This window comes from Chrysemys picta, chromosome 5 (genome assembly GCF_011386835.1).
Source record: "Chrysemys picta bellii isolate R12L10 chromosome 5, ASM1138683v2, whole genome shotgun sequence".
NCBI classification, from domain to species: domain Eukaryota; kingdom Metazoa; phylum Chordata; order Testudines; family Emydidae; genus Chrysemys; species Chrysemys picta.
Genome location: NC_088795.1, coordinates 92,829,905 through 92,854,715, shown reverse-complemented (window position 1 = coordinate 92,854,715; position 24,811 = coordinate 92,829,905). Strand labels below are relative to the sequence as shown.

The 24,811-nt window shown below is 40.8% G+C and overlaps 1 protein-coding gene across 5 annotated transcripts in view; it reads right to left on the bottom strand.

The window, feature by feature from the left end:
- Positions 1–17,066: 17,066 nt before the first annotated feature.
- Positions 17,067–24,811, bottom strand: part of LOC112058949 (uncharacterized) — a 33,215-nt gene continuing 25,470 nt past the window's right edge. For 2 of the 5 annotated variants that reach the window (XM_042841886.2, XM_042841888.2), the window contains 2 exons: positions 23,698–23,792; positions 21,867–23,543 (listed from right to left, as the gene is read on the bottom strand). In XM_042841886.2, the coding sequence (XP_042697820.2) occupies positions 23,456–23,543; positions 23,698–23,792 (183 nt within the window). In that variant the 3' untranslated portion in view covers positions 21,867–23,455. Of the gene's footprint in view, positions 17,760–21,866; positions 23,544–23,697; positions 23,793–24,811 lie in introns of those variants that run through there. The other 3 variants (XM_065596897.1, XM_065596896.1, XM_042841890.2) reach the window with 3 other exon arrangements.

The following is a 24,811-nucleotide window of genomic DNA, read 5'->3' as shown; positions in this document are numbered from 1 at the left end:
ATCTTGAAACAAGTACACTATAAAGAAAGTTTAAAATGATTGAAATAAAGTATGATGGCCACCCGCATTGCTAATCTACTGTTTTGCCATGGAAACTGAGTGTTTTATACATTCTCATCTTGTAGGAGACCACCTTAGACTATCTGAGATGTAAAGCTGAAGTGCAAGCCTTGCTATCCTGAATTGCAAACTTCAAAGAGCACAGAGAAAGTCTTTAAGTATTTATTCATGTGTTTCAGATTCATACCCACAGAGTGGGAGAAGCTGATATTTTTTGCCTCAACAGACTATTAAATGGCTTCTTTTTCTCTATCACCAACTGTTCATCAATCAGATTGTCCCTAAAAAATCAACTTGATATGGCAGTGACAGAGATATGATTGACATATACGGGAGAACTCTCCTCTTCTTACGAACAGGAAAAATCTGTTGCGTGCTAATTGTTGACTTTCTTTCAGATAGCCTACAGAAAATTAGTGTTAATAGCGAAAGATAACAGAAATTCTAGTTAAAATACAAGAGAGGTAAGGGAGTTTTAGGATAAGATAGTTTGTAGGAAAGGTGATGTGCTTTGATATATTTTTTTTATTATACTCTCCAACAAACTGAAAGTTTTAATTGCCTGTCAATGTGTTTTTTCTGGAGTTTGATTATTCAGATATATTATATTTTGGATTGATGATATCAATTTGGATGGGAGTTGATGCAGGCACAGATCTGAGACATGCTTAAGTATTCAGATTCCAAGTATTTATCAAGACAGATCATATTTGCAAATATATCATTTACTTGGTACCCGTTATTACACTGTAAAGGGTACGTGAGATGACTGTAGTGAAGATTTTGCAGATCAAGAAAGACTAAAGTCTAACTTTTGTTTTATGTATTTATTATTTGGTGCAAAATTTATAAAAAGTAATGGTACTGTGAAACCTACTTTCAGCGACCACACAAACTATCAGCAAAAATTGATTGCTTAGAAGAGGTGGATTTGGTTAAACAAAATTGTGCTGGGGATATAGTAGGAGAAAAAGCAACTGCCTTATAAGTTAAGATAGAGCCACAAAAGTTAATGAGTTTTCTTAATACGTTGGGCAGTAGGTGGCAGTGCTGCTACAACAAGGGGTCTCTTAAAGAGAGTAGAGAAACTTTAAATAGACTGATAGAGATGCCTCTGAGCTATTGTCTGTGCTGTTCCTCTTTTTTCAGAAATAACAAGATATAATTCTTCTCCTTCCACTGACTTCACCGTGAATGGCTAGCCAACTACAAAAGCAGTTTCTCCTCCCTGGGTGTTCACACCTCAACTGCTAGCAGAGGACCTCACCCTCCCTGATTGAACTAACCTCGTTATCTCCAGACTGATTCTTGGCTGCATATTTATACCTGCCTCTGGAAATTTCCATTACATGCGTCTGACGAAGTGGGTATTCACCCTCGAAAGCTTATGCTCCAATATATCTGTTAGTCTTAAAGGTGCCACAGGACTCTCTGTTGCTGACTTCACTGTGTGTTGTGCAAGAGAAACCTTGGATTTACTCAACTGGCTGCATAAGACAAGAGATACTTGTTAGGAAAAGCACTAGCACAAGGGCCCTTGTTGCAGTTTCATTTCATTATCCTACTCCATCTATGTTTCCATATGAAGAGATCAGGTGCACGTTTTGCAACCAGAGTGCAAAGAGAGGAAAATGGCTGATTATTACTTAATATATTTTACATAGATCATTGCAACATTAACTGTTTTTATACAACTATTTTTCTGATACTTGCATTTGTGCTTTAAACTACTATAGTAATAATAACAATAACAAATCCTTGACATTGATTTTTGCATAAAGCTAGGGCTGTCAAGCAATTAAAAACAATTGCAATTAATCGCACTATTAATAATAGAATACCATCTATTTAAATAGTTTTGGATATTTTCTACATTTTCAAATATATTCATTTCATTTACAACAGAGAATACACAGTGTACAGTGCTCACCTTATATTTATTTTTGATAAATATTTGCACTGTAAAAACAAAAGTAATAGTATTTTTCAATGCACCTAATACAAGTACTGTATTGCAATCTCTTTATCATGAAAGTTGAACTTACAAATGTAGAATTATGTACCAAAAAAACCTGCATTCGAAAATAAAACAATGTAAAACTTTAGAGCATACAAGTCCACTCAGTCCTACTTCTTGTTCGGCCAATCACTCAAACAAGTTTGTTTATAATTGTAGGAGATAATGCTGCCTGCTTCCTGAATGTCACCTGAAAGTGAGAACAGGCATTCTCATGGCACTGTTGCAGCCGCAAGATTTTTCCGTGCCAGATACACTAAAGATTCATGGATCCCTTCATGCTTCAACCACCATTCCAGAGGACAGGCTTCCATGCTGATAATGGGTTCTGCTTGATAACCGTCCAAAGCAGTGCGGACCGACACATGTTCATTTTCATCATCTGAGTCAGATGCCACCAGCAGAAGGCTGATTTTCTTTTTTGGTGGTTCGGGTTCTATCGTTTCCATGTTGGAGTGTTGCTCTTTTTGTTCGTCCCTCTCAGATTTTGGAAGGCACTTCAGATTCTTAAACCTTGGGTCGAGAGCTGTGGCTATCTTTAGAAATCTCACATTGGTACCTTCTTTGTGTTTTGTCAAATCTGCAGTGAAAGTGTTCTTAAAATGAATAACGTGTGCTGGGTCATCATCTGAGACTGCCATAACATGAAATATATGGCAGAATGCGGGTAAAATAGAGCAGGAGACACACTCCCCAAGGAGTTCAGTCACAAATTTAATTAATGCATTATTTTTTTTAGTGAGCATCATCAGCATGGAAGCATGTCCTCTGGAATGGTGGCCGAAACATGAAGGGGCATACGAACATTTAGCATATCTGGCACCTAAATACCTTGCAATGCCGGCTACAAAAATGCCATGCGAACGCCTGTTCTCACTTTCAGGTGACATTGTAAATAAGAAGCGGGCAGCATTATGTCCCATAAATGTAAACAAACTTGTTTGTCTTAGCAATTGACTGAACAAGAAGTAGGACTGAGTGGACTTACAGGTTCTAAAGTTTTACATTGTTTTGGTTTTGAGTGCAGTTGTGTAACAAAAATAATCTACATTTGTAAATTGCACTTTCACCATAAAAAGGTACTTGTCTGTGCTGAATTGAAAAATACTATTTCTTTTGTTTGCCATTTTTACAGTGCAAATATTTTTACAGTGCAAACATAAAATAACAGTATAAAGTGAGCACTGTCTACTTTATATTCTGTGTTGTAATTGAAATCAATATATTTAAAAATGTAGAAAAACATCCAAAAATATTTAATAAATTTCAATTCGTATTCTATTAACAGTGCAATTAAAACTGCGATTAATCGCAATTATTTTTTTTTTAGTTAATTGTGTGAGTTAATTGTGATTAATTGACAGGCCTACATGAAGCTTCCATTGACTGTAATAGAAATTCTGCACATGACACACTGGCAGCATATGGCCCTTGGTTACCTTTTTGTATTTTACACACTATAGATCGGGGTCAGCAACCTTTCATAAGGGGTGTGCCCAGTCTTCATTTATTCACTCTAATTTAAGGTTTTGCGTGCCAGTAATACATTTTAATGTTTTTAGAAGGTCTCTTTTTATAATATATAACTAAACTATTGTTGTAGGTAAAGTAAATTAATTTAAAATGCAGAGCCCCCCGGACCGGTGGCCAGGACCCGGGCAGCGTGAGTGCCACTGAAAATCAGCTTGCATGCCGCCTTTGGCACACGTGCCATAGGTTGCCTACCCCTGCTATAGATCAACCACCTCAGACTTTACCATTTTTATTTATTCTTGCCTAAATGCACATCAGCATTGCCTGATTAGATTACCTGTTGCTTACTTAATATCCTAATTAGTTTAGGAAGAAGAGGGTTGTGAGGATTGCCACATTTTGTGTGTGTTGCATAGAACTGGAGTATTTTATTAGTCTATGTATTGTCTACATCGAGATGATACCACTAAGGGTTAGCAATGCTGTATCTATCATCCTGTCATTCAAGACTATGCTAAATAATGAGCTACTGACATGAAATAGAATGTGGCTCTTACTTAAACTTTGCTGCACAGGGACACAGGCGCTCCATTCAAAATAAAAAAAGTTGGATGGTGGCAAAAATACAGATGTGGGAAAGTTTTATGTAAATCCCTGGAATTTCAATAATCATCAAAAGCCTTCAGGCAGATAACATTTGTTCCCTCTTAAAAACAGGAACCAGTTTAGCAGACTGAGGAAAATAAATTTAATTCCTTTAAAAACATTTTTTTCTCTTTTGAAAATTGAATGTTTAGAATGTGTGTACAGTTATCCTGGCTGTAGTTAATCATGTGCTTCTACACCTAACAATAGGGTGGTGCAATAGCTTACAGCTTCCACCTCTGGAGAGATGGGTTCACATCTTGCCTTAGACCATGCGTGAAAATGAATTTGGTGATTCCCTCTCACTCTTCATGTGTTCCTTACTGAAAGATTGTCGCTCTGCTCCCTAGATGCAGACCTGGACTAGCATAGGTGCTATAAGTCATTTCAATCCAATTCAATGCAAGTCAGTCCAATTTTCTCCCTCATAGTCTCTTCACTTCAGCCTCACGCCACCTGCCTTCTCTGTTCCTCTCCTGTCAGTGTCCCATTTCCATTTTTCTAGTTCCTTCCCAACAAAACCCCACACAATTTTGTTTATAAAAAAAAAATTTGGTCAGCCTGCTTCTGTGTGGTATCCCTTCTCACAGCCCTTTGTCTGCCTTGCCTGTTTAGACTTAGGCTCTTCAGGCCAGAAACTGTTTCTTACAATGTGTTTATACCTAGCATAATGAGATCAAGCCACTGCTACTAGTTTCTCATTTCTAGCAGTATTACACTTACAGACACATCTCACTCTGTCAGAGTATCAGATTATTGACTCCATTGTACTTTGTGTGCAATTAGGCACCATGACTGCACAAGTCTGGACTTGCCCAGTTGTACAGAATTCCAGACAGTTGCCCTGTCTGGGGAACAGTGTTTTGACATGTGGCTGAAGGGCTATCACTGACAGCAATGCAAGTAGGGTAGTACGGTCCGGTACACCGTACCAGCAAGATATTTATAGCTGGTACGGTGTACCAGAAAGAGGAGGAGCAGAACATGGGGCCACTGGATAGCCCCACACTGGCAACTCCTCCTGTGCAGCTATACTGCCCCCAGCCCTTCTACACAGGGTCTCCTCCCTCTGTACAGCAGCCCCACGGGGGGACTGGGCTGGGGGGGCAAGGCTGGAGCAGTACAGCTGCTGGAGGAGCTGCTGGCATTCTGCTCCTTTCCTCACTGCCCCTCCCAGTGGGAAAAGGAGCAGAACCCCAGCTCTGCCCTTCCACTGAGCTGCATCTCTCCAGCTCCCAACAGCAGCCCCACCAGTGGACAGGGCTGGGGGTGGGGGCAGGACTGGGGGCAGTACAGTTGCCGGAGGAGCTGCTGATGTTTCTGCTCCTTTCCCAGGAACCGCAGCCAGGAAAGGAGCAGAACTTTAGCAGTCCCCGCGCCAGCAGCTCCTCTGGTGTGGCTGCTGTACCGCCCCCAGGGCTGTTCTCTGTGGGGCTGGCTCCTATACAGATGGAGGAGACCCTGCGTGGAAGGGCTGGGGGTGATTCCGCTCCTTTTGCTGCTGTGGTACCAAAGTGTCCAGCAGCAGAAGGACAGAGCCCCCCCTCCCCAGGTAAGGGGGGTGGATCATGGGGAGGGGACGGGGAGAGCATGGGGGCCTCAGGCTGAGGGTGGGGTGGAGAAACATGGAGGGTCATGTGAGGAGGTCATGTGCCCCCGGGGGGAGGAGGGGGCGCTGTACCAGCGGTAAATGAATTCCACTTGCCTCACTGAGAGCCATAAAGGGTACGTCTATACTTACCTCCGGGTCTGGCAGTAAGCAATCGATCTTCTGGGATCGATCCCGGAAGTGCTCGCCATCGATGCCGTACCCCTGCTCCACAGGAGGAGTACGCGGGGTCGAAGGGGGAGCCTGCCTGCCACGTGTAGACCCGCGGTAAGTTTGAACTAAGATACTTCGACTTCAGCTATGTTATTCACGTAGCTGAAGTTGCGTATCTTAGTTCGAAGTGGGGGGGTTAGTGTGGACCAGCCCAAAGACTGCAGTCGAAGGCCATTGACTTTGTTTCATGGGAGTGGCCAGCAATTGATAGACAATCAGTGATTTTCCTACACTGCGGGAGGTAGGGGGAAAAGCATGAATGGTGGATCTGGAGGTTTCTCAGTGCGAGCACACGGCACAGAGACTGAGTTATGGCTACACTACAGAGCTTACAGTGGTGCAGCTGCATCTCCCATCGACTTCATTACTACACAAGAGGCTGTAGCCAAGTTGGCAGGAGACGCTCTCCCATCAACATAGTGCTGTCCACACCAGCACATAGGTTGGTGTAACTTACGTCACTGAGAGGGTGGCTTATTCGCACCCTATGCGACATAACTTATACCAATGTAAGCTGTAATGTTTACATAGCCCGAGGCCCAATTAAAGAGTGCAGTTCTGCTCTGTGCAAGGGGCCACATCCTATATGTCAGAAGGATGTGCAGGAGACAGAGCGTAGGAGGGAATCTGTCCAGCCAGAAATGCTGACAAACTTCAGGCTCACAGCAGCAGTGAGATCAGACTGGGGGGAGGGGGGTAGCGTCTCAGGACTTTTGTTATTTTCACACATCTGTAACTCTCAAGTGCTTTAAAAGTGAAGTCATGGGGGTTACGAAATTCTTTGCTAAGCAAATGGTCCTTGCTTTTTCTGCCACATTGTTCCCAAAGAAGTTAAACTAATAAGCCAAGAGAGCCCTGAGCCTAGATGGAGCAGTGAGGGACCATGTGTAAGTGACTGGGATGGCTAGGGAGGTCTGACACTGATTTATGGGGTGCAGGATGGCTAGTTGGTGATGTCCCACATCCCAAAAAAGGGGTCTCAGAAGATCTGAGTCTGGAAATGTGTCCTATAGTCCCAGAACTAGAAACAGTGACTAGATTCTGCCCATGTGGCTTGGAAGCATGTGGAAGCCAGTGACTGAGTCAACTTGCAACAGATCTGTGACCATACACTTCAGTAGTGGGCCAGTCTGTAACACTGTTAAAATTTTAGAGTGACAAAAGACAATCCTGACAGGTTCCAAAAAAGGAGTCTGATCCTGTTCCTACTGAAGTCAAAACTCTGTTTATAAGGCCCCAAATAAATTATCCAGTTATTACAGTCTAATGTGTACTTATTAGCTGATAAACTACATATAGGTAAAATGAGACAGAGTTTAGAACAGGATGCTTGAAAGCATAAAGTGTATATTGTTCTACGCCTGGCTGGTTGGGAATAGGAGGGATTTGTCACCTCTCTCCCTTGCTTTCTCGCTGCCAAACACAACACTGACTGGGGCATGTTTTGAGCCAGTCTCCTCTCCACAAACAGGAATCAGCATCAGCTGTGGGGAGGAGCTCCTTAAGTTTACTGTTATCCATGGAAAAACCTGTTTTCCACCATGTTTTAGGAAGGAGTGTGAAAATGTTTTTCTTTGAGGCATCTGAAACTGTGCTCAAATGTAAAATAAGCAGAAAACCATCTCAAATGAAATAAAAAAAGAAACATCAGTAAAAGGCACATCGTGAATGGGTCAGGAGAGAGGCTAAGGAGTAAGATGAGATTCTGTGTATTTATTTTGGGGTAATAGAATTAAGAATTTCTCAGAAGAGAGCAGTCAATCAGAACAGAGTCTCGTCATGATGAGGGGAAAAGACTAGACTTTGACCCCTGGCCACAGAGTTCAGATAGACCCATGCTTCCCCAAACTTTAGCTGATGTTTGGTCTGGATTTAAGTTCAGCCCATAATAGAAAGAAGAGCTAGCTATAAAATTTGGATCTGGATCTAAATTTTGGGGCTGTTCAGGTCTGGACCATCTCTAGTAAAGACAATTCTAGATTTTCTTGGCCTTGTATACTTGTATTATGTCTAACTGGGACAAAAGAAACTGAAAAGGATCTCCATGAAGACTAGCCATTAATCACCATCCAGGGAAGAGGAAGGTCTCTCTTTGTCATTTATGGAAACAAATCTTATCTGGGCAGTCTCAAATGCCTATGCCACAAAATCCACACAAAAACCTCAAATCTTCTTACAGTCCATTACACCAAGCTTTCATCTAGCTACTTTTAAAGATAATTTTTAGGGCTGTTAATTGATCGCAGTTAAGTCATGCGATTAACTTAAAAAAATTAATTGCAATTAATCACAGTTTTAATTGTAGTTAAGCAATAGAATACCATGTGAAACGTATTAAATATTTTTGGATGTTTTTCTACATTTTCAAATGTATTGATTTCAGTTACAACACAGAATACAAAGTGTACAGTGCTCACTTTATATTATTTTTAGTACTAATATTTGTGCTCTAAAATGATAAAAGAAATAGTATTTTTTGATTCACCTCATACAAGTACTGTAGTGCAATCTCTTTATTGAAAAAGTACAACTTATGAATGTAGGGTTTTTTGGTTACATAACTACACTCAAAAACAAAACAATGTAAAACTTGAATTCTAACCAAAGCTTTTTCCCCAGGCCTGTTTGTTCTTGTAGGACTCTTCCCTCTGCCTCCAGAGCCATGCCTATCTCCCTTATATCATATCCAGGATGGGGTTAACAAGCCACACCTGCCACAGTGAGGAATCCGGAATCAATTAGCATTTTCCAGCAGGGTACCTTACACTTCCTAAGAGGTTGGGTCAATAGAGGATCAGTGCCGTCTGTTACAAGGAAACAAGCCCTAACAGTTTTGTTTGTTTTTTTAAATGGTAATAGCCACGGAATATTATGGAAAGGGGAAGGCTGTTGAATTGCTTGTAATAAAGATTGTGAAGAGCTTGTACTGTGTGGAGACATTGTAACAAAAAAGACTGTACTCAAGGAGCAGATTCATGGCTACATCAAATCCATGTCCTCTCTAGGGGCCAGATCTTGTTTAAACAGAGCTCCTGTTGAAGTAGATGGTTAGTGAGAGAATTAAGCCTGGAAAAAGACCAGGTAATTGAGTTAAATTTACAAGGGAGGAATTGTTGTTAAAAGTTAATTCTTGAATGTAAGTGTGTATAAATAAGAGAGTGCTGCTACCTTAATTTCACAGGCATAATCATTGCTTACCTGACTTCACTGTGTATCAACAGCATTTAACGTTACAGTATTTAACTCCATAAAATATCTTGGGATTGTTTATGTGAAAGACTCTATACCAAGCAAAGTTGTATAGTTCTACTTACCTGAGTTATCTCAGGGAACTTGTGGGGGAGGGGGAAGGGAGAAGGTGTCACCTGTGTTACAGTTTGATCCAACTTATAATGATGGCTATGTCCCTTTGGCTATTATCAGAATGTTGAATATTAAATAGGCACAGGGCCTTCAGGAAAGCATGCCTCAGCCCAGAAGTTAGTGAGCCAAATTCACTCATAGTGTGACTACATTGATTTAATTGGATTCAGCCAAATCTGTATGAAATAATGCACCAGTTTACATACCAAATGTTGTGTTCAAATTTTAAAACTTTACAATGGGTTGAGATATAAATAAACTTGATCATCAACTTGTGCTTTAAAAGTTATGCCTCCTTTCCGCCTTTCTCAGCAAAGCTAGTATTAATTTGTATCTTAGACACAATAAGTATAGCAATTAACTCCATTATGGCATGTTCCAAGGGACTTGCTGTACCATAGTTAACCATAAAAATATCCAAATTAAGTTCACATCCACTTATTATTTAAGCAATACAAAGCATGTCAGAAAGCTAGTTTTATACAGTTTCCATGGGGATTTTTCAAACAGCAGTAACAAAGGCAGGGCCGGCTCCAGGCACCAGCTTACCAAGCAAGTACTTGGGGCGGCCACTCCGGAGAGGGGCGGCACGTCCAGCTGTTTGGCGGCAATTTGGTGGAAGGTCCCTCATTCCTGCTTGGAGCGAAGGACCTCCCGCTGAATTGCCGCCGCAGATCGCGATTGCAGCTTTTTTTGTTTTGTTTTTGTTTGGCTGCTTGGGGTGGCCAAAACCCTGGAGCCGGCCCTGAACAAAGGCTTAGATTTGCTTTTACTTAGAATGATCTTTAAGTATGCTTATGGATTAGAACGTACTATTTGAACTGTAATTTGGCCCAAATGACCAAATAGCATAAAATAACTACATGTAAAATCTACAGGGCGGTGTTTTTTAAATATTTTAAAAGACCACCAAAATAGTTCTGAACATGTTGTTCAATATTTTTTTCACAGTTAACATACACACTAGAAAGGAAAAATAGTTCTGCTAGTTTAATATCTCCTGTAATCTACAGGTGGCGCCACAATTTTTACTTTAGGCTACCTTCTGGAATGCATTTTGGCCTTCCCCTTTCATAACAAAATTCAGAAATTTATCATGAGGCATTTAAAACTTCCTGACAATGAAGACTATACATTGGCAATCACCCAAGAGCCCCAGGGCAAGTTGAAATTATAAGCTTACCTACAGTGTTAGGGAAGGGGGGAGAGGGAAAACAAGGCATGCAATCATACTATTTGCTTATACTTAAGTCTGGCTAAAAAACTAATAAATTGCTTCTTGTTTGAGTTCACTAGCAACCAACAACTTCAGGCAATAATGTTTCTGCAATTACAAACAAAGGGCCAACTTATACAGGCCACATGTTATGTATGACTTTGCAGGTTGAACTTTGAGGCCCCTGGACTACTTAATTCATCCAGGATAGCCATTTGTAGTACGTTGCAGGACGAAGACCTTTCCACACACCCTTGTGGGGTATTTGAACAAATTCTCACCATACTTGCTCTGCATGGCCTCCGAAGCACTCAAGCATGTGCATAACTTTAAATGTGAGTAAACCCATTTGTGTCAAAGGAACTATCTAAAAGAGTTTAAAGTTATGCATATGCTTAAATGCTTTCCTGGATGAGGGCCTAAGTATTGATGGGGCTAGCGCACCATTAGCGAAGTTCATCTTTCTCTCCACTTACAACATACTGTACTGACAGGGCTTGCTATCCCCAATGAATCGAAAATTTGGGAGTATTTATTGCTGTGTAATCAAATTTTCACAGGTCTGATTTGTCATAGACTTAGGAGATTTTGGGCTTGACCCTTTAAGATGCTAATTGTTCTTCACCTCTGCCTCAGCACCTTGCAAGATTGAGCCATTGGGCCCACATCCTCAAAGGTATTTAGGCATCTAACTTCTATTGAAATTAATAGGAGTTAAAAGTGCCTAAATACCTGTTGAGTATCTGGGCCTCAGTTGTCAAGAATTACCTCAGGTTTGCACCCTACGCACCAAAACCTTAACAAGTTTCTAAAATGGGACCAAAATGTGTAGTTGATCTTTAGTTGTGAATTACAAATGCTGCAGATGGAGTTTTTTCTACAGCTAGACTGCAAGAAAAACTACAAGCATCTACTGAGATTGACATTTATTTTGGTTTTTGGCCTGCTGGTGTAAAAGCCTGCTTCTGTGCTAGGTCCCTGCCTATTCCCACTCCTTTGGAGATTGCTCCTATACAAACCCTTTAATTGCACTCAGAACTGTGAGTTGGCACAGAAGGTTTTCTTTTGTTGTATAGTTACTTGTTTACTTCGGATGGCCGAGTGAGGTTAGGGAGATTATAATACTAGTATTAAAAATATTTCTGGATGCCTTTCCTTGGGAAAAGCATAGCATCACCTTCCAACAGAACTCTGGGGAAAATCTGAATCCACCTCGGATGAGTGCATAAGGACAGCAATTCTGCTGCTGTGGAGAGGATACACAGAAAACTCTGCACTATTCTGTGCTGCAGAGAAGTGCTCTGTGACGGTTTGCTCCATGGCACCACAAAGGAGGGGCTAGAGATAGTAATATACTAGGGAGCGACTAGTGGGCTCGTGACTACAGAGATCCTTAATCAAAAACCTCCATATGGAGGACTGTAGAGGCATCCGTGTACGGAGGATTCTTTCCCCCTTCTGAGCCTGTAAAGATCTCCTTTTCAAAGCTCATTTACTCAGACTTCACACAGAGGGTCAACGTTTGGCCCCGGACATTATGTGGGTGGTATGTAGGCCTTAAATCTGTTCAGAAGTGAAAGCCTGATTCTCTACTCCGTACACCCATTTTATGCTGGTGTGTTTCTGCTGATTGCATTGGAGTTGCCCTTGTTTTATGCAAGTGCAACAGAAAGGAGAAATTTTGCCAAATCGAGTGTGCAGCTAGCACCTGTGTGGAAATTCCCCATTCCCACCAGGCAAAGTTCAAGCAGTAAAATATGGGGATTTCACTAAAACTTTCTTTAATTTTTTTTTTAAAAAGGGCACATTCTCACGCAGGGAAAGTGATGAGTGTTTGATGACCACGATTGACTTCACTTTAGTTATCTGCTCCCTCCCTCTCCTCGGTAACCAGATGGGTGTAAAATTTGTGCAAAGCTTGGCACTGAAAAAACCCTAAGGGAATTCATGAGACACTTTACATGTGTGCATGGAACCTTCTTTTGAATGCTGCATCTTCGCTTTGAGCTGGCTTTATTGAAGGGCCACCCAGCATTCTGTAAATGTTGACACAATTATTTGTCTCTTTTATCTATTCAGCTGCATTTCTAATGCTGCCACATTCATATCAAAGTGACATATACAAAATTTAAAATTGCATCATATGCAATCCAAAATAGTCCTAAACTCTCCATTTCTTTCATTGTAGCTGCTCTTCTGAGATCAGCTTTGATTAAGGGAACTGGAATGAAACACTGGACTGTAAACATTGGTCTTAGTGATAACCATCAGTCCATGAGCTTAAACCAATAAATGGCATATGCAGTATATGTATTTTTAGCACAATCATCCATGGCTCAGAAGAGACTGTATTACCATAAGGAGGTCAACTGTTACATCTAGGGGAATTCTGTGCTACTGCTGCATGCACAGAATTCATGTCCCCCACAGATTTATTTGCTTCCCTGCAGAAAAATGACTTTCTGATGAGAAAGCAAAGGGAAGCCGCAAGAGCGGTGATGTGCCCCTCCCCAGCAGTGCAGGAGCACCATTTCGGGCACTTGGAGCAACCAGTGGAGAGGTAAATCATTGCAGGGGGTGGGGTGGGGCTAGGGAAGTCCAGGCCTGTGGTTCCTATCCTGCATGGGGCTCAGCTGCTAGTTCTGGCTGGGCTGGGGGAGCAAGAGGAGGGGACTTCCTCTTCCCCTGAAAGGAGTGGCTGCATCTGAATCAGACCCACCTCCAGAAACCTCCCCCGGCTGCAAGAAGCTCGGTGCTCCCCCTGCCCGCTTTCCTCAGCCATGGAGGGAGGGGGTCCCCTATCCAACCCCTGCCTGCACCCAGAACCCCCACCACCAGACCCCCTGCACTGGAATCCCCACCCCACTGAGCCTCACCCCCCTTCATCCAGACCCCCCCTGCACCCAGACCCCCTACCGAGCCTCACCCCCTTGCACCTGGACCACCCTGCTGAGCCACAGCCCACCACACCCAGACACTTTCTCCTGAGCCGCAACCACCTTTACCTGGACCCCCCCTGCAGAGTCCCATTGCCCCTACACCCAGATCCCCCACCACAATGAGATCCTGTGTATCCAGATCCCCCCTGCACACAGACCCCCACTGAGCTGCCTGCACCCAGATTGCCTCACACCAAACCCTCTTACCCCATACCTGGAGCCCCCCCCACACTGAGCCCCTCCACACTTGGATCCTGTTGGGCTGAGCTTGCCTGGCGTGGAGTGGCAGGGCTCTTGCACTGTGTCAGGGTCCTCACTGCTGAGATTCTGGCCTGGGAGGGGGGGTGGGAGTGCGGAAAGTGCTGCAGGATGATTTTCCACCTCCATGTAGCCAGTGGCTCGTGCTCCCCAATGCCGTGCGGAAACCTCCACATTTATTTATTGACAAATAAAATTTTGCAAAATTTTAAAAAAATGTTGTGCAGAATTTTTAATTGTTTGGCACAGAATTCTCTCAGGAGTAAACTGTAGAAACACTGACATACAAATCATTGTTGATTATTTGAGTATTTAATTTTAAAGCACAGAGGGACTCTCTTAATTAAACACAGAAACAAGAAGCTGCTGGATTGTTTATATAATGCAATATGTACAGCCGATTACTGCAGCTAAATTTACCTTGACATTACACCAATGCATAATTGTAAATAGCAGAGGCAAATTATAGTGACCTGGCCTTGCTTCCTTACTGTCTTCATAATTACATGGCAAAAGAGCCTTCTGGTTTGGTTTGCTTTGCTGTATGTCTATGACCACTTCAAATAAACAATGCAAGAATCTCCAAGCTTAATTCTTATCCTTTTTGTTCTTATGAAGATTTTATTATTGGCAGGCATAGAGCTGTTGTTACTCAGTACATGAATGTTAAAAGGTGAACAGCCAAGCAAATACACCATAGCATTTATTTTTGTCTTTTATTGGTTTTTTTCTTGCTTCAAAGAATTGGCTCAAATTTATTTTATAATGTTCTGTTTGGTTTTTTTATATTTGAAAGATCAGCTCTTCACATCGTCATTTTTGCTTGAGGACCTTTGCAATTTACTCCAACAGAGAATTTGACCCACTACTTCTGATTTATTCCATTATTAAACCTGAGGTGTTGCTCTGCTTTTTTCAGTGTAGAGTGTTGTGCTACCACAGTTTGTCCAAACAATGGACTTGATTCTCATTTACGCTACTGCCCCTTTGCATTGCTAGAATGGTGTAAAGGGAATTTGCTCTTCATGAGAATCAGACCCAGTGGTTTTACTTTTGTGCCAGTTTTTGAGATGAGCATGTAGTCCACTCAGTAGTTTGTAAGACCAGGCCATAAAACAACTCCACAAGTAAATACGGTAAAGTCTTTAAATAGAGGCGAACAAATGAAAATCATGTAAGTTGTAAGCTATAGTCCTTATGATAATCTATTTTTAAGAAAAATCTTTGAGATAATTGTTACCAGGCAAACAACTTCAGTTACTAATAAGAGAAACATATGGAAATGTGTTGGCTCATTTAATAAAGCAGCAAAAGTTAGTGATCTCTGAAACAGGTGATCGTTTTAATTTACATTAAACTCTCAGCATGATCAAGATGGTTGGTTTTCTTCTGAGGACTCACACAGGTGACACTGAAATGTTAGCAATTTTTCTGTATGTTTTGTTTTAATAATGCAACAAAATAATTACAGTTCCTCTGGTGTTCCCTGGCTCAGTTTAGATTTGCAAAGGAAACAGAGGTAAAATTGGATATACCTGTCCTTGGCTGGCTTCTGCTGCAGGCAGAAGAGATTATTTTTATATTCAAACAATTTTCACATGATATATCCAAGTACTGAACTTGCTGAATGATCATGTTGTGCCTGGAGGGCTGTAGAGAACAGAGTTCTTAAACTTTTGCAAACAAAACAAGGAAAATGTTTTTGTTTTTAAGTGACCTTGTCAGGGTTTTACAGTTCCATCACTGAACTACTTGAAAAATGACAAAATCTGACTGAAAGAGTCTTCTTGTTTCTATAGTAAATATCTAGGAGCAGATCTTAAGGTAGTGTAAACTGTCATCACTTCTCTGAAGTCAATGGAGCTATGACAGTTTACACCTGCTGAAGATCCGTTTCCTAGACACTAAATCTAACACAAAGCTTTTAAAAGCTTCTGAAGAACAAACTCTGCAGAGGAGGAATCCCAAGTAGCAGCCACAGTATGGCAAAACCTCCACTTCATCATTGAGGTCTATCACACTGTTATCACGTGTCATTAGAGTTACACCTGAGGGCATTCTGCACCAAAAAATCAAGAATTCTGCACACAATATTTTAAAATTCTGCAAAATTCTGCAAATTTTATTTGTCAAATTAATGTGGAGGCTCCACCATGTCATTGGGGAGCACAGGCCACTGGCTGCATAGAGGTGGGAGATCACTGTGCAATCCCCGCCCAAACATGGACTCAGCAGTGAGGCAGCACCCAACCCTGACACAAGACAAGAACCGGGCTTGCCCCAGAACAACCCAGGGCCCTGCCCCTCTGTGCCAGGTGCACCAGGTGTGGGCAGGCAGGCTCAGCAAGGCAGGATCCTTGTGTGGAGGGGCTTAGTGTGGGGGAATCCAGGTGTGGGTTGAGATGGCGCCAACAATGCCCTTCTGCCATGTACATTGGCCAAACCGGACAGTCTCTACGCAAAAGAATTAATGGACACAAATCTGACATCAGGAATCATAATACTCAAAAACCATTGGGAGAACACTTTAACCTGTCTGGTCATTCAATGACAGACCTGCGGGTGGCTATCTTATAACAGAAAAACTTCAAAAACAGACTCCAACGAGAGACTGCTGAGCTGGAATTGATATGCAAACTAGATACAATCAATTTAGGATTGAATAAGGACTGGGAATGGCTGAGCCATTACAAACATTGAATCTATCTCCCCTTGTAAGTATTCTCACACTTCTTATCAAACTGTCTGTACTGGGCTAGCTTGATTATCACTTCAAAAGTTTTTTTTCACTTACTTAATTGGCCTCTCAGAGTTGGTAAGACAACTCCCACCTGTTCATGCTCTCTGTATGTGTGTGTATATATATATATATCCTCAATATATGTTCCATTCTATGCATCCGAAGAAGTGGGCTGTAGCCCACGAAAGCTTATGCTCTAATAGATTTGTTAGTCTCTAAGGTGCCACAAGTACTCCTGTTCTTTTTGTGGATACAGACTAACACGGCTGCTACTCTGAAACCTGTCACTGTGACAGTAAAGGGTCTAATCTTCTTCCCGTTGAAGACAATGGCAATGGGATCAGTTTCAGACTGTTTTGGACAAAAGGGAGTACATATTTGTAGTAGTGAACTATAGCATTTAATAAATATTTGTAGTATTTGTAGTAGTGAACTATACCATTTAATAAACAAAAAATCCCTACTGTAAACACAAAACAGTGCTAAAGAAAAAGTAAAATTGTTTATTAAGTAGTACAATAATTTCAGTTCATCGTTCAAAAACCCTCTATACAACTTTTTGCTCTTATAGCAAATAGTTCAATGCACTTTACAGACACACCTGTCCTGTAGGCAAGTATTATAGTACACAGTTCTACTGTGGCATTGAGAGGTTAAGTGTCTTGCCCAAGGTCACACACTGATTTAGTGGCAAAGCCGAGACTCAAATCCAGGACTTCTGGTTCTTAGTGCCCTGCTCTAATCACTAGACAATTCTTCCTCTCCCACTTCTGCTTTATAAACACAAACACACAGAGTGGGACTTTCAAAAGCGTTCAGCATTGACCAGACTCTGCTCCTGTTGCAGTCAGTAAGGTGAGTGTTTAGCCTTTTTGAAAAGCCCATCCACACTGTCTACATGAAACAGTGAATCCACTTGGAAATATGTTTTACATTTTTAAAATGACGACAACACTAAATAGTTAACGATTAGAGCTCTTGATTCATATCTGAGTGTTATCTTCTAATGCACATCCTCAGTGCTCCTTGAATCACTGGCCAATTTTCTTGTGATTTTTCACTTTGCTGTTTATCTGACCTCATAATCTTGTAGAAATCATGATTGTTCCCAAAGAAAAGAAAAAATTTGCTTTAAATTCCATCTTCATTTTTCTCCGAAATTACTGCTCACTCCATTGTCTAACTCTTTTGACGAACATTATTTGTTCCAATGTTTCTACCATACTCTAAAAACAAAAAAATAATATCATAGCAAATTTTAGGACATCCTGTTGGTAAACACTCTGTCCTCAAACTTCACGTCTGCTGCACTTGATAGTTGTTCAACATTCCTTATTCTGTAATTACTCAGATAGCTTTCACTATCTGATTTCAATGGAAGAGCTGTCTGAGTAAGGAGTTCAGAACAGGGCTTCTATAATGTTATCATCTTTTCTGAATCAACAGCATCTGGTTGGCTATGCCTTTGTGATAATCTAAGAAATCCTTAAAGTAGCACTGCAGTTGAAGTTACAATATACTACATACATACAGCAGTTACTGGTGACATAACAGTGGCATGAAAAGGTATTGTGTATGGGGAAAGGGAGATAATTACAGAATTTTTTAAGGTTATAAACATGGATAAAGTTGTATCTTTAAGGACTATATGAAAACGGTAACAGCAGAAGCAGAGAAGACAATCTGTGGCCAGTAAATATAGTCTAGGAGACAGTGTATGTTTCATGCTGTACTAAGGCCTTGATCCTGATCCTTGTGGGAGCAGGAGTCTGCCAGCATAAATCAGCTTGAAGGACCAGGGCCTAAGTCTGTGCGTCATACCTTGAAAATAAAGAGAGATTCAAGTCTTCTCCTTTTGTGGTGCTATTTTCCCCCATAGCTAATATAGGTTTGGGTGATTTCCTTCCCGACCCCCCACCGCCCCAGAAGGAAATATTTGGGGCTTGTCACAACTGCAAGGCTGCAGGCACTAACCAGGAAGAAAAAATAGCTCTGACTCGTTTGGGTTTTTTTGGGAAAAAAACATTAAAATTGCATTGAATTTGCAATTGCAAACAGATGTTTAAAAAATGGGTCAAACTTGGGGCATTGATAGGTTTTTACTAAAAGGGCAGCTAACTAGAAAATATTTCCAGACAAGATTTAGGTTGGAGTTAAACTGGCAAGTTTGTAAGAAGAACTTAAGTACTACATTCATCCTTGGTGTAACCATAGCTATACGAATAGCACTGGAGAATAATTTGGCCCACTATTTTTTCTTAGTTGGACATGGTCATTTCCATGAAATAGTTATTGGGGAAACCAGAAAATCCTACATTAAGATTGTTTTTTTTAAAAGCCCAAAGGTTAGAAAATTTAAAAATTCAGACTTACAGTACCCGAGCAACCTCAATTCTTGATATCTTCCATTCCATACATCATGCTGTATCTCATATACATTGACATTCAGAGCTATAGCCTCCGTTATACTGTCCCATACTCTACATTCTATGCACCCAATACATATAAGCGTTAAGGGTAAATGTCAATACAAAGAATTAAATCTAGAATAAAAATCTTGTGTAGAAAGTAGAACAGGTTCCATTTTCTTGTAGATGAACTTCATGTTTTTTGATTCTCACTGACAATGGCTTCCTTGTAATCCATAAAGTGTGTGTAGCTATTATAACATCAAACACATATTGCATTCCTATAGCTGAGGTCAGAGAGGTGCCTTCCCTCCTTGCTGGAATTTTTTGCTGCTCAGCTGAACAGATGTATGATTCAGGTTCACTTTCCCTTTAAATGTTAAGTATGGCCACAACTAGAGGCAAGCCAGACTAGATAAACAGTGTCTTGTCTATTACAACATGACAACCCTCACGTTCCTGTTCAATGCTAAGGATTTTCCACTTTGATTTAAATAAGTATCTGAGTGTGGAAATGAGCAATGTTTTAATTTCTTTGCAGATATCCCAGCATTATAAACAATAATACATGCTCTAGAAAACCTGCACTGAACAACACGGACCACAAGGACACTTTCAAGCTAAATATTTATGCTGAGATGAAATTTATTCTAAGCTGAGAGAGAACGTGACAGTAGCATTTGTCCTCAAACATGTATTTACCCCTTAATTTGACTCCTTATCTGATTAGTGATGTATTTCTATTATAGTAGTGCCCAAGTGCCCCATTGAGCTATGCATTGTATAAACACATAGACATGATCCTTTCCCAAAGCTCTTACAAACTAGACTTGTTAATTGATTTTCTGCAAATCCTGCAAATCCTGCATAACCTGCAAATACTCACCCTTGATTCTCACTGAACCAATTCTGGGTTTTAGTGTTTTCTTTTCCAGCTTCACTTCTTTTAGCCTCTCTTTTATACTGGTCTCACCACCTTTATAACCTGTTCTCTCTCCCCCTCTTTTTCATTCCCTTACTTCCCCACAGATCTGCATCCCACCTCCACCCCAGCCCTCCCTCCATCATCTCTCTCAACCTTCTCCAACATAGCCTTTCACCCTCCCTCCAGCCCTTGCCTTTCTTTACCAGCCTTGTCCCTCCCTTTCTCCTGATCCCTCTGGAATGCTTATCCCATTTCTAGCATCCAGGTCCTCCATCTCCTCTGTTCTCCATTGCTAGGGGCTCACTGAAACCTGGCTCCTTCTCTGGCACTGCCTTTGAGCTGTTCTCTCTCCTGGTGCCTCTCCTCACACACTCCTTGCCGTGGCTTCCACTCATGCCACTTCCAGACAGTCCTCATTTGTTCTTCTCTTTGGAACAATGTTTCATTACACATGGTTCTCCCCTCTCCCTCCATGTTGCTAACTACCGCCACCTAGCGGACATCTCCCCATTCTCTTTCATCCCTGACTTTGATACCTGACTCTTTTCTTCTCTTCACCAAGCTCTACCCTTCACATTGCAGTATGTACTGTACGTAATCAAAACTAGGCAGTAACAAGCCTAAAAGAGGACTCTCTTGAGTACATTGGTGCATCATAAATGTCATCAGAATCCCTCAATGAAATTATAGTCTCCTTAGGTACACTTGGCATGGTTCAAAGGTATTAGAGATGAAACAGGCCTGCTCCGGGTATTCAATCCAACCTTTACCACTCCAGGATTATATCCTACAATATATTTTCTATTACTTTGGCTAGCCTGGATTTAAATGTCTAACATAATCACTCCCCTGGAGTCTTCCACAGACTAACAGATCTCACTGACAGGAAAGAGTTCCCAATATTCAGTTTAGGTTGCACTATTATGGACTATTCATGATTAAGGTTGGTTTGTATGTTTGTAGTTGGCCTTACCTAATTACTACTTGATGTCATATTTTGCTTTTCTGTTGCTTCTCTTTGTAATTTGACTTCATTCCTCTCTATTTTATAAGCTTCTCAATCAGCACCATTTTCCAGGGTTTGAACAACAGTGGTCTCTGGAGAACCAGATGCTTTTGCTGTCTTGCTTAACAAAGCACTAGTTGAACAGCAATGGTATGTTTCCATTGCAAATGCCACTGTTTTTCCTCCACCCACATGATGAAAGAAGAGGGTAATTCTTCAAATCCCAACCACCACTAGTCGCCACCGCATTTCCTTGAGGCACAGAACCATTAGCAATGGGAAAAAATGCTTCAATGACCACGATCACTGGGGACCCCATACTAGACATTAAGGGAGACAACCAATAAATACAGTAAAAATTTTCAAATGAAATGAAATTGCAAAATGCAAAATGCACAGAGGGAAATAATTACTTTTTTATTCATGTTTTTAGACTGGACTGACATGGCCTCTCTTGCCACAACATCTGTTGTAGATTAAAGCTGAAGGATTTCTCTGAAATGATGCACTTACATAGTGTTCACAGCTGCAGAACTAACCAAGTCTACTAATGTTTGGTCAGTCCAAAGATGTCTTGACTTAAGATATGTATTTTTGAATTAATATAGTAGAAATGGGGTTGAACTGAAACATGCCTCTCTCCTGGTCCCACCGGTTGATGATAATATCGCTGCTAACAGCAGACCTTACCACTCTGCAGTGTCAGGAAGGAGGCTGATATGAGTCTGCCTGGCTGCCTGTAAAAGTGTCCTCTTACAATAAAACGGGAATGCATTGTACTTTAGCTTTTAAGCCTTTTGTTGCAGATTTTAATTTAACTACTTCTGGGTCCCATCAGGTTGGTTTGTGAAAGGGACACCTAGCATGGAAAGTGGGATAAAGCTGCCTCCATGGTAGCATAGTCACCTTCCCCATTAAGTGCTGATATCGCAATAAATTACATTCTGGCCCTTTGCATAACACAGAAGAAAAACTATGGACTGGATCAATAAATGTTGTCATCAAGAAGTTTAATAGTTGTTAAAAGCATATGTACAGGGATACTGTGCACCATTCAGCAGTCACCGTTAAAAACATGTCTCACAAAAGACACAGCACAATTACCATTTCCTGTTCTATGAGGTCTGAATAGTGGCTCTCTGTTGAAAAACTGAGGTATGTCAGATGCATCATGCAGTAACTGTTAGGAAATGCTGCCTTTATAATGCCTACTGCTCCAGGTCCAGTTCTGCTCCCATTGATTTCAATGACAAAACTGCAGGACTGAATCTCCTATGAGGAAAGGAAGTAGGGATCAGATAGGTGTATTTTTTCATATGACTAGGTGCACTGCCATAGGATTCAGATAGATGACTCAAATAGACGCTTAAAGCCAAGTCTGAACCCAGTGGCAGCGCACTTTGTCCATCACTGACCTGAAAAAAACAACACCATGACAACAGGGAGCCACTATTCAGATGTCATTTACATGGGCCTCGTTCTAATATTGGACTGTCTGCATTTCCCACCTTTGAGCCCATAGGAGTTGGCAGCTTTCCTAAAATCATCCCCAGGTGAGAGGTTTCTGAAATACCTAATGCTGTGTTGCGCCAACAGCAGGATCTTCTACACCAGAGCACTCTAGTTTGAAAATCTCTGTCTTGCAGATTTTAATTTAGCTACTATAGCTGGAACCTAGTAAATGAATTACCTGCTTGGCCCAGAAGTTTCTAACATGTCCTCTTCTTTGGCTTATGAAGATTCTGCTACCTTTGTATGTAAAGAAAATGTGTTCATTTCCTATATCTGTTACTTTAGTTAGGCCAGTTTTCTGTTGCTTTTCACTGGAAGTTTACTTTTGCTATTTGTCTGGAAATCATTCACTGTACCTTGGGTTATGCTTTGGGTTGAAGCACAGGAAATGTCTGGACTCCAAAAAAAAAAAAGACTAAATATTTTACAGTTGTCTAGAAAGCTCCTGGCCAGTTCATTGTCTTTACATCAGTTATAAAACATCCTAATGCATCCATTGTAGTAAGAGAGCATGGTCCACTTTATTTTTCTTAGAGAGAGAAAAAGGCCCATTATTGTAAACACTTAAGCATATGAGTAACGTTATGCGTGTGTGTAGTCCTACTGAAATTAACAGAACTGCTTGTGAGCAAAATTAAGCACATGCATAAGTGTTTGCAGGATCTGGGCCAGGGTTTGGAATGCACATATAATGTGAGGGGAACAGATAGCTGGTTAGTAAGGTAGAATCAATCTTGTGTCTGTGCTGACTGCTACGAAGCAAGCCTGTCCCCATACGATTTTTGAAAGATCCTTCCATCAAGCTCTGAGTCATGAATGAAAATGAATAATAGAATAAATTTAATGTAGGTATATGAATGACTTTTAAAGATTATTTAGATGCTTCAGGCAATATTTTGGGTACCACTGAACATTCATATGTATTTAATATGAAATTACTGTCTTTAAGATAGCATTTTGGCATTAACTAATTAATTTATGGCATGATCCTATTCCCAGTAAAGGCAAAGGAAAATACTTACTGACTTCAACGGGAGTAGAATTGGGCCATTATAGATAAACGTGTTAAAGTTATGCCAACCCATCATCAATATAGCCAATTCTCTGCACATTTGTATCCTTAGCATGTTCCTCCAGTGTGTGTTTCCACATTTCTTTCCTGTTAATTAAGGAGGAAAACAAAATGTGTACATTAGTGGATTCTCTCCACATGCCAAAGCAAAACACTAATTCTCACCATGGAAATTCATAGGCATTACCTATGAATGCCCTGTAATAACCAATTTTTTTTCTCATTTTACATTGCTGTGTACCTGTGGTGATCTCGGACTTTGATTTGTTGTAGGATAAAATGGGTTTGAACATCATCTTGATTTTTCTCTCTCTGTTTCTTGGTGTTACTTGCTTCCTAATGAGAAAAATAACACTGCTTATTGCCCATCCTTTCACATTTACAACCATGAAGGTTAGTCATTCTAGTGTTCCAAAATTATTCTCAGATTAATCACTTACACTTTGGATAGGACTGTATTTATTTCTTATGCATTATCAACCTTTACTATAAAAGTTCCACTAATTTTCCTTTTGCATATTTGATTTCTTCCTATTTAATTTTTTTTAAATCTAAAATAGTTATTTGAACAGTTCTGTTATGCAGATAAGGTTTCGAATCTCCAAACTATAAAAAAGAGGGCGTATAAAAATCAGATCTTGTTTTTTGGATAAAGTAAAAAGATTTAATTTAAGAACCATTTCAGAAAAATGTATAAATTAGAATGAATAATCATAGGGCTCTCTGTGGGGATGCAAGCAATTCTGAGCATTAGTAAGGTGATAAGCTCAACATATAGGGTAGGAGGGAGGGTCGGGGGAGGGAAGCAGAATCCAAATTACTTCCCAGGGACCAGTAACATCAAAGACAGCACTTAGTAATGATAGAGAGATGGGGAACAGCTTAACATGGAATTAATTATGAAAGAGAAAACCAGAACATGACACCCGTGTTGCAACATTTAAACAGAGACTCATTCATTCCCAGCACACACCAATATAAGCACAAAAGCAGAGCACCTGGAGCTGGCGTTTACCTTAGTCTACCTACCCCATGGATAATTATACTTTTGCCTTGTAGACATACCGTTCTCAAAGTGTGGAGAGTTTCATACATGAAACACTCATTCACTCAGAGATGAATAAACAAAGAGAGAGAGAGAACTGACCCTTTTTTTGCAATTCTGATGTGAAGGTCTTTGTGATTGAATGAATCTGCGATGAGTGTTGGCCAATGCTCAAGTTGGCAGTGCTCAGCAGAGTTGGCCCCATTTTATATTCTTCATGTAACATTATGTGTCGAAGAACCTGCTTTTACACAACTGTTTACTACCCTTTTGAACAACACAGCAGCAGCTTTCTAGAACACATGGGCTG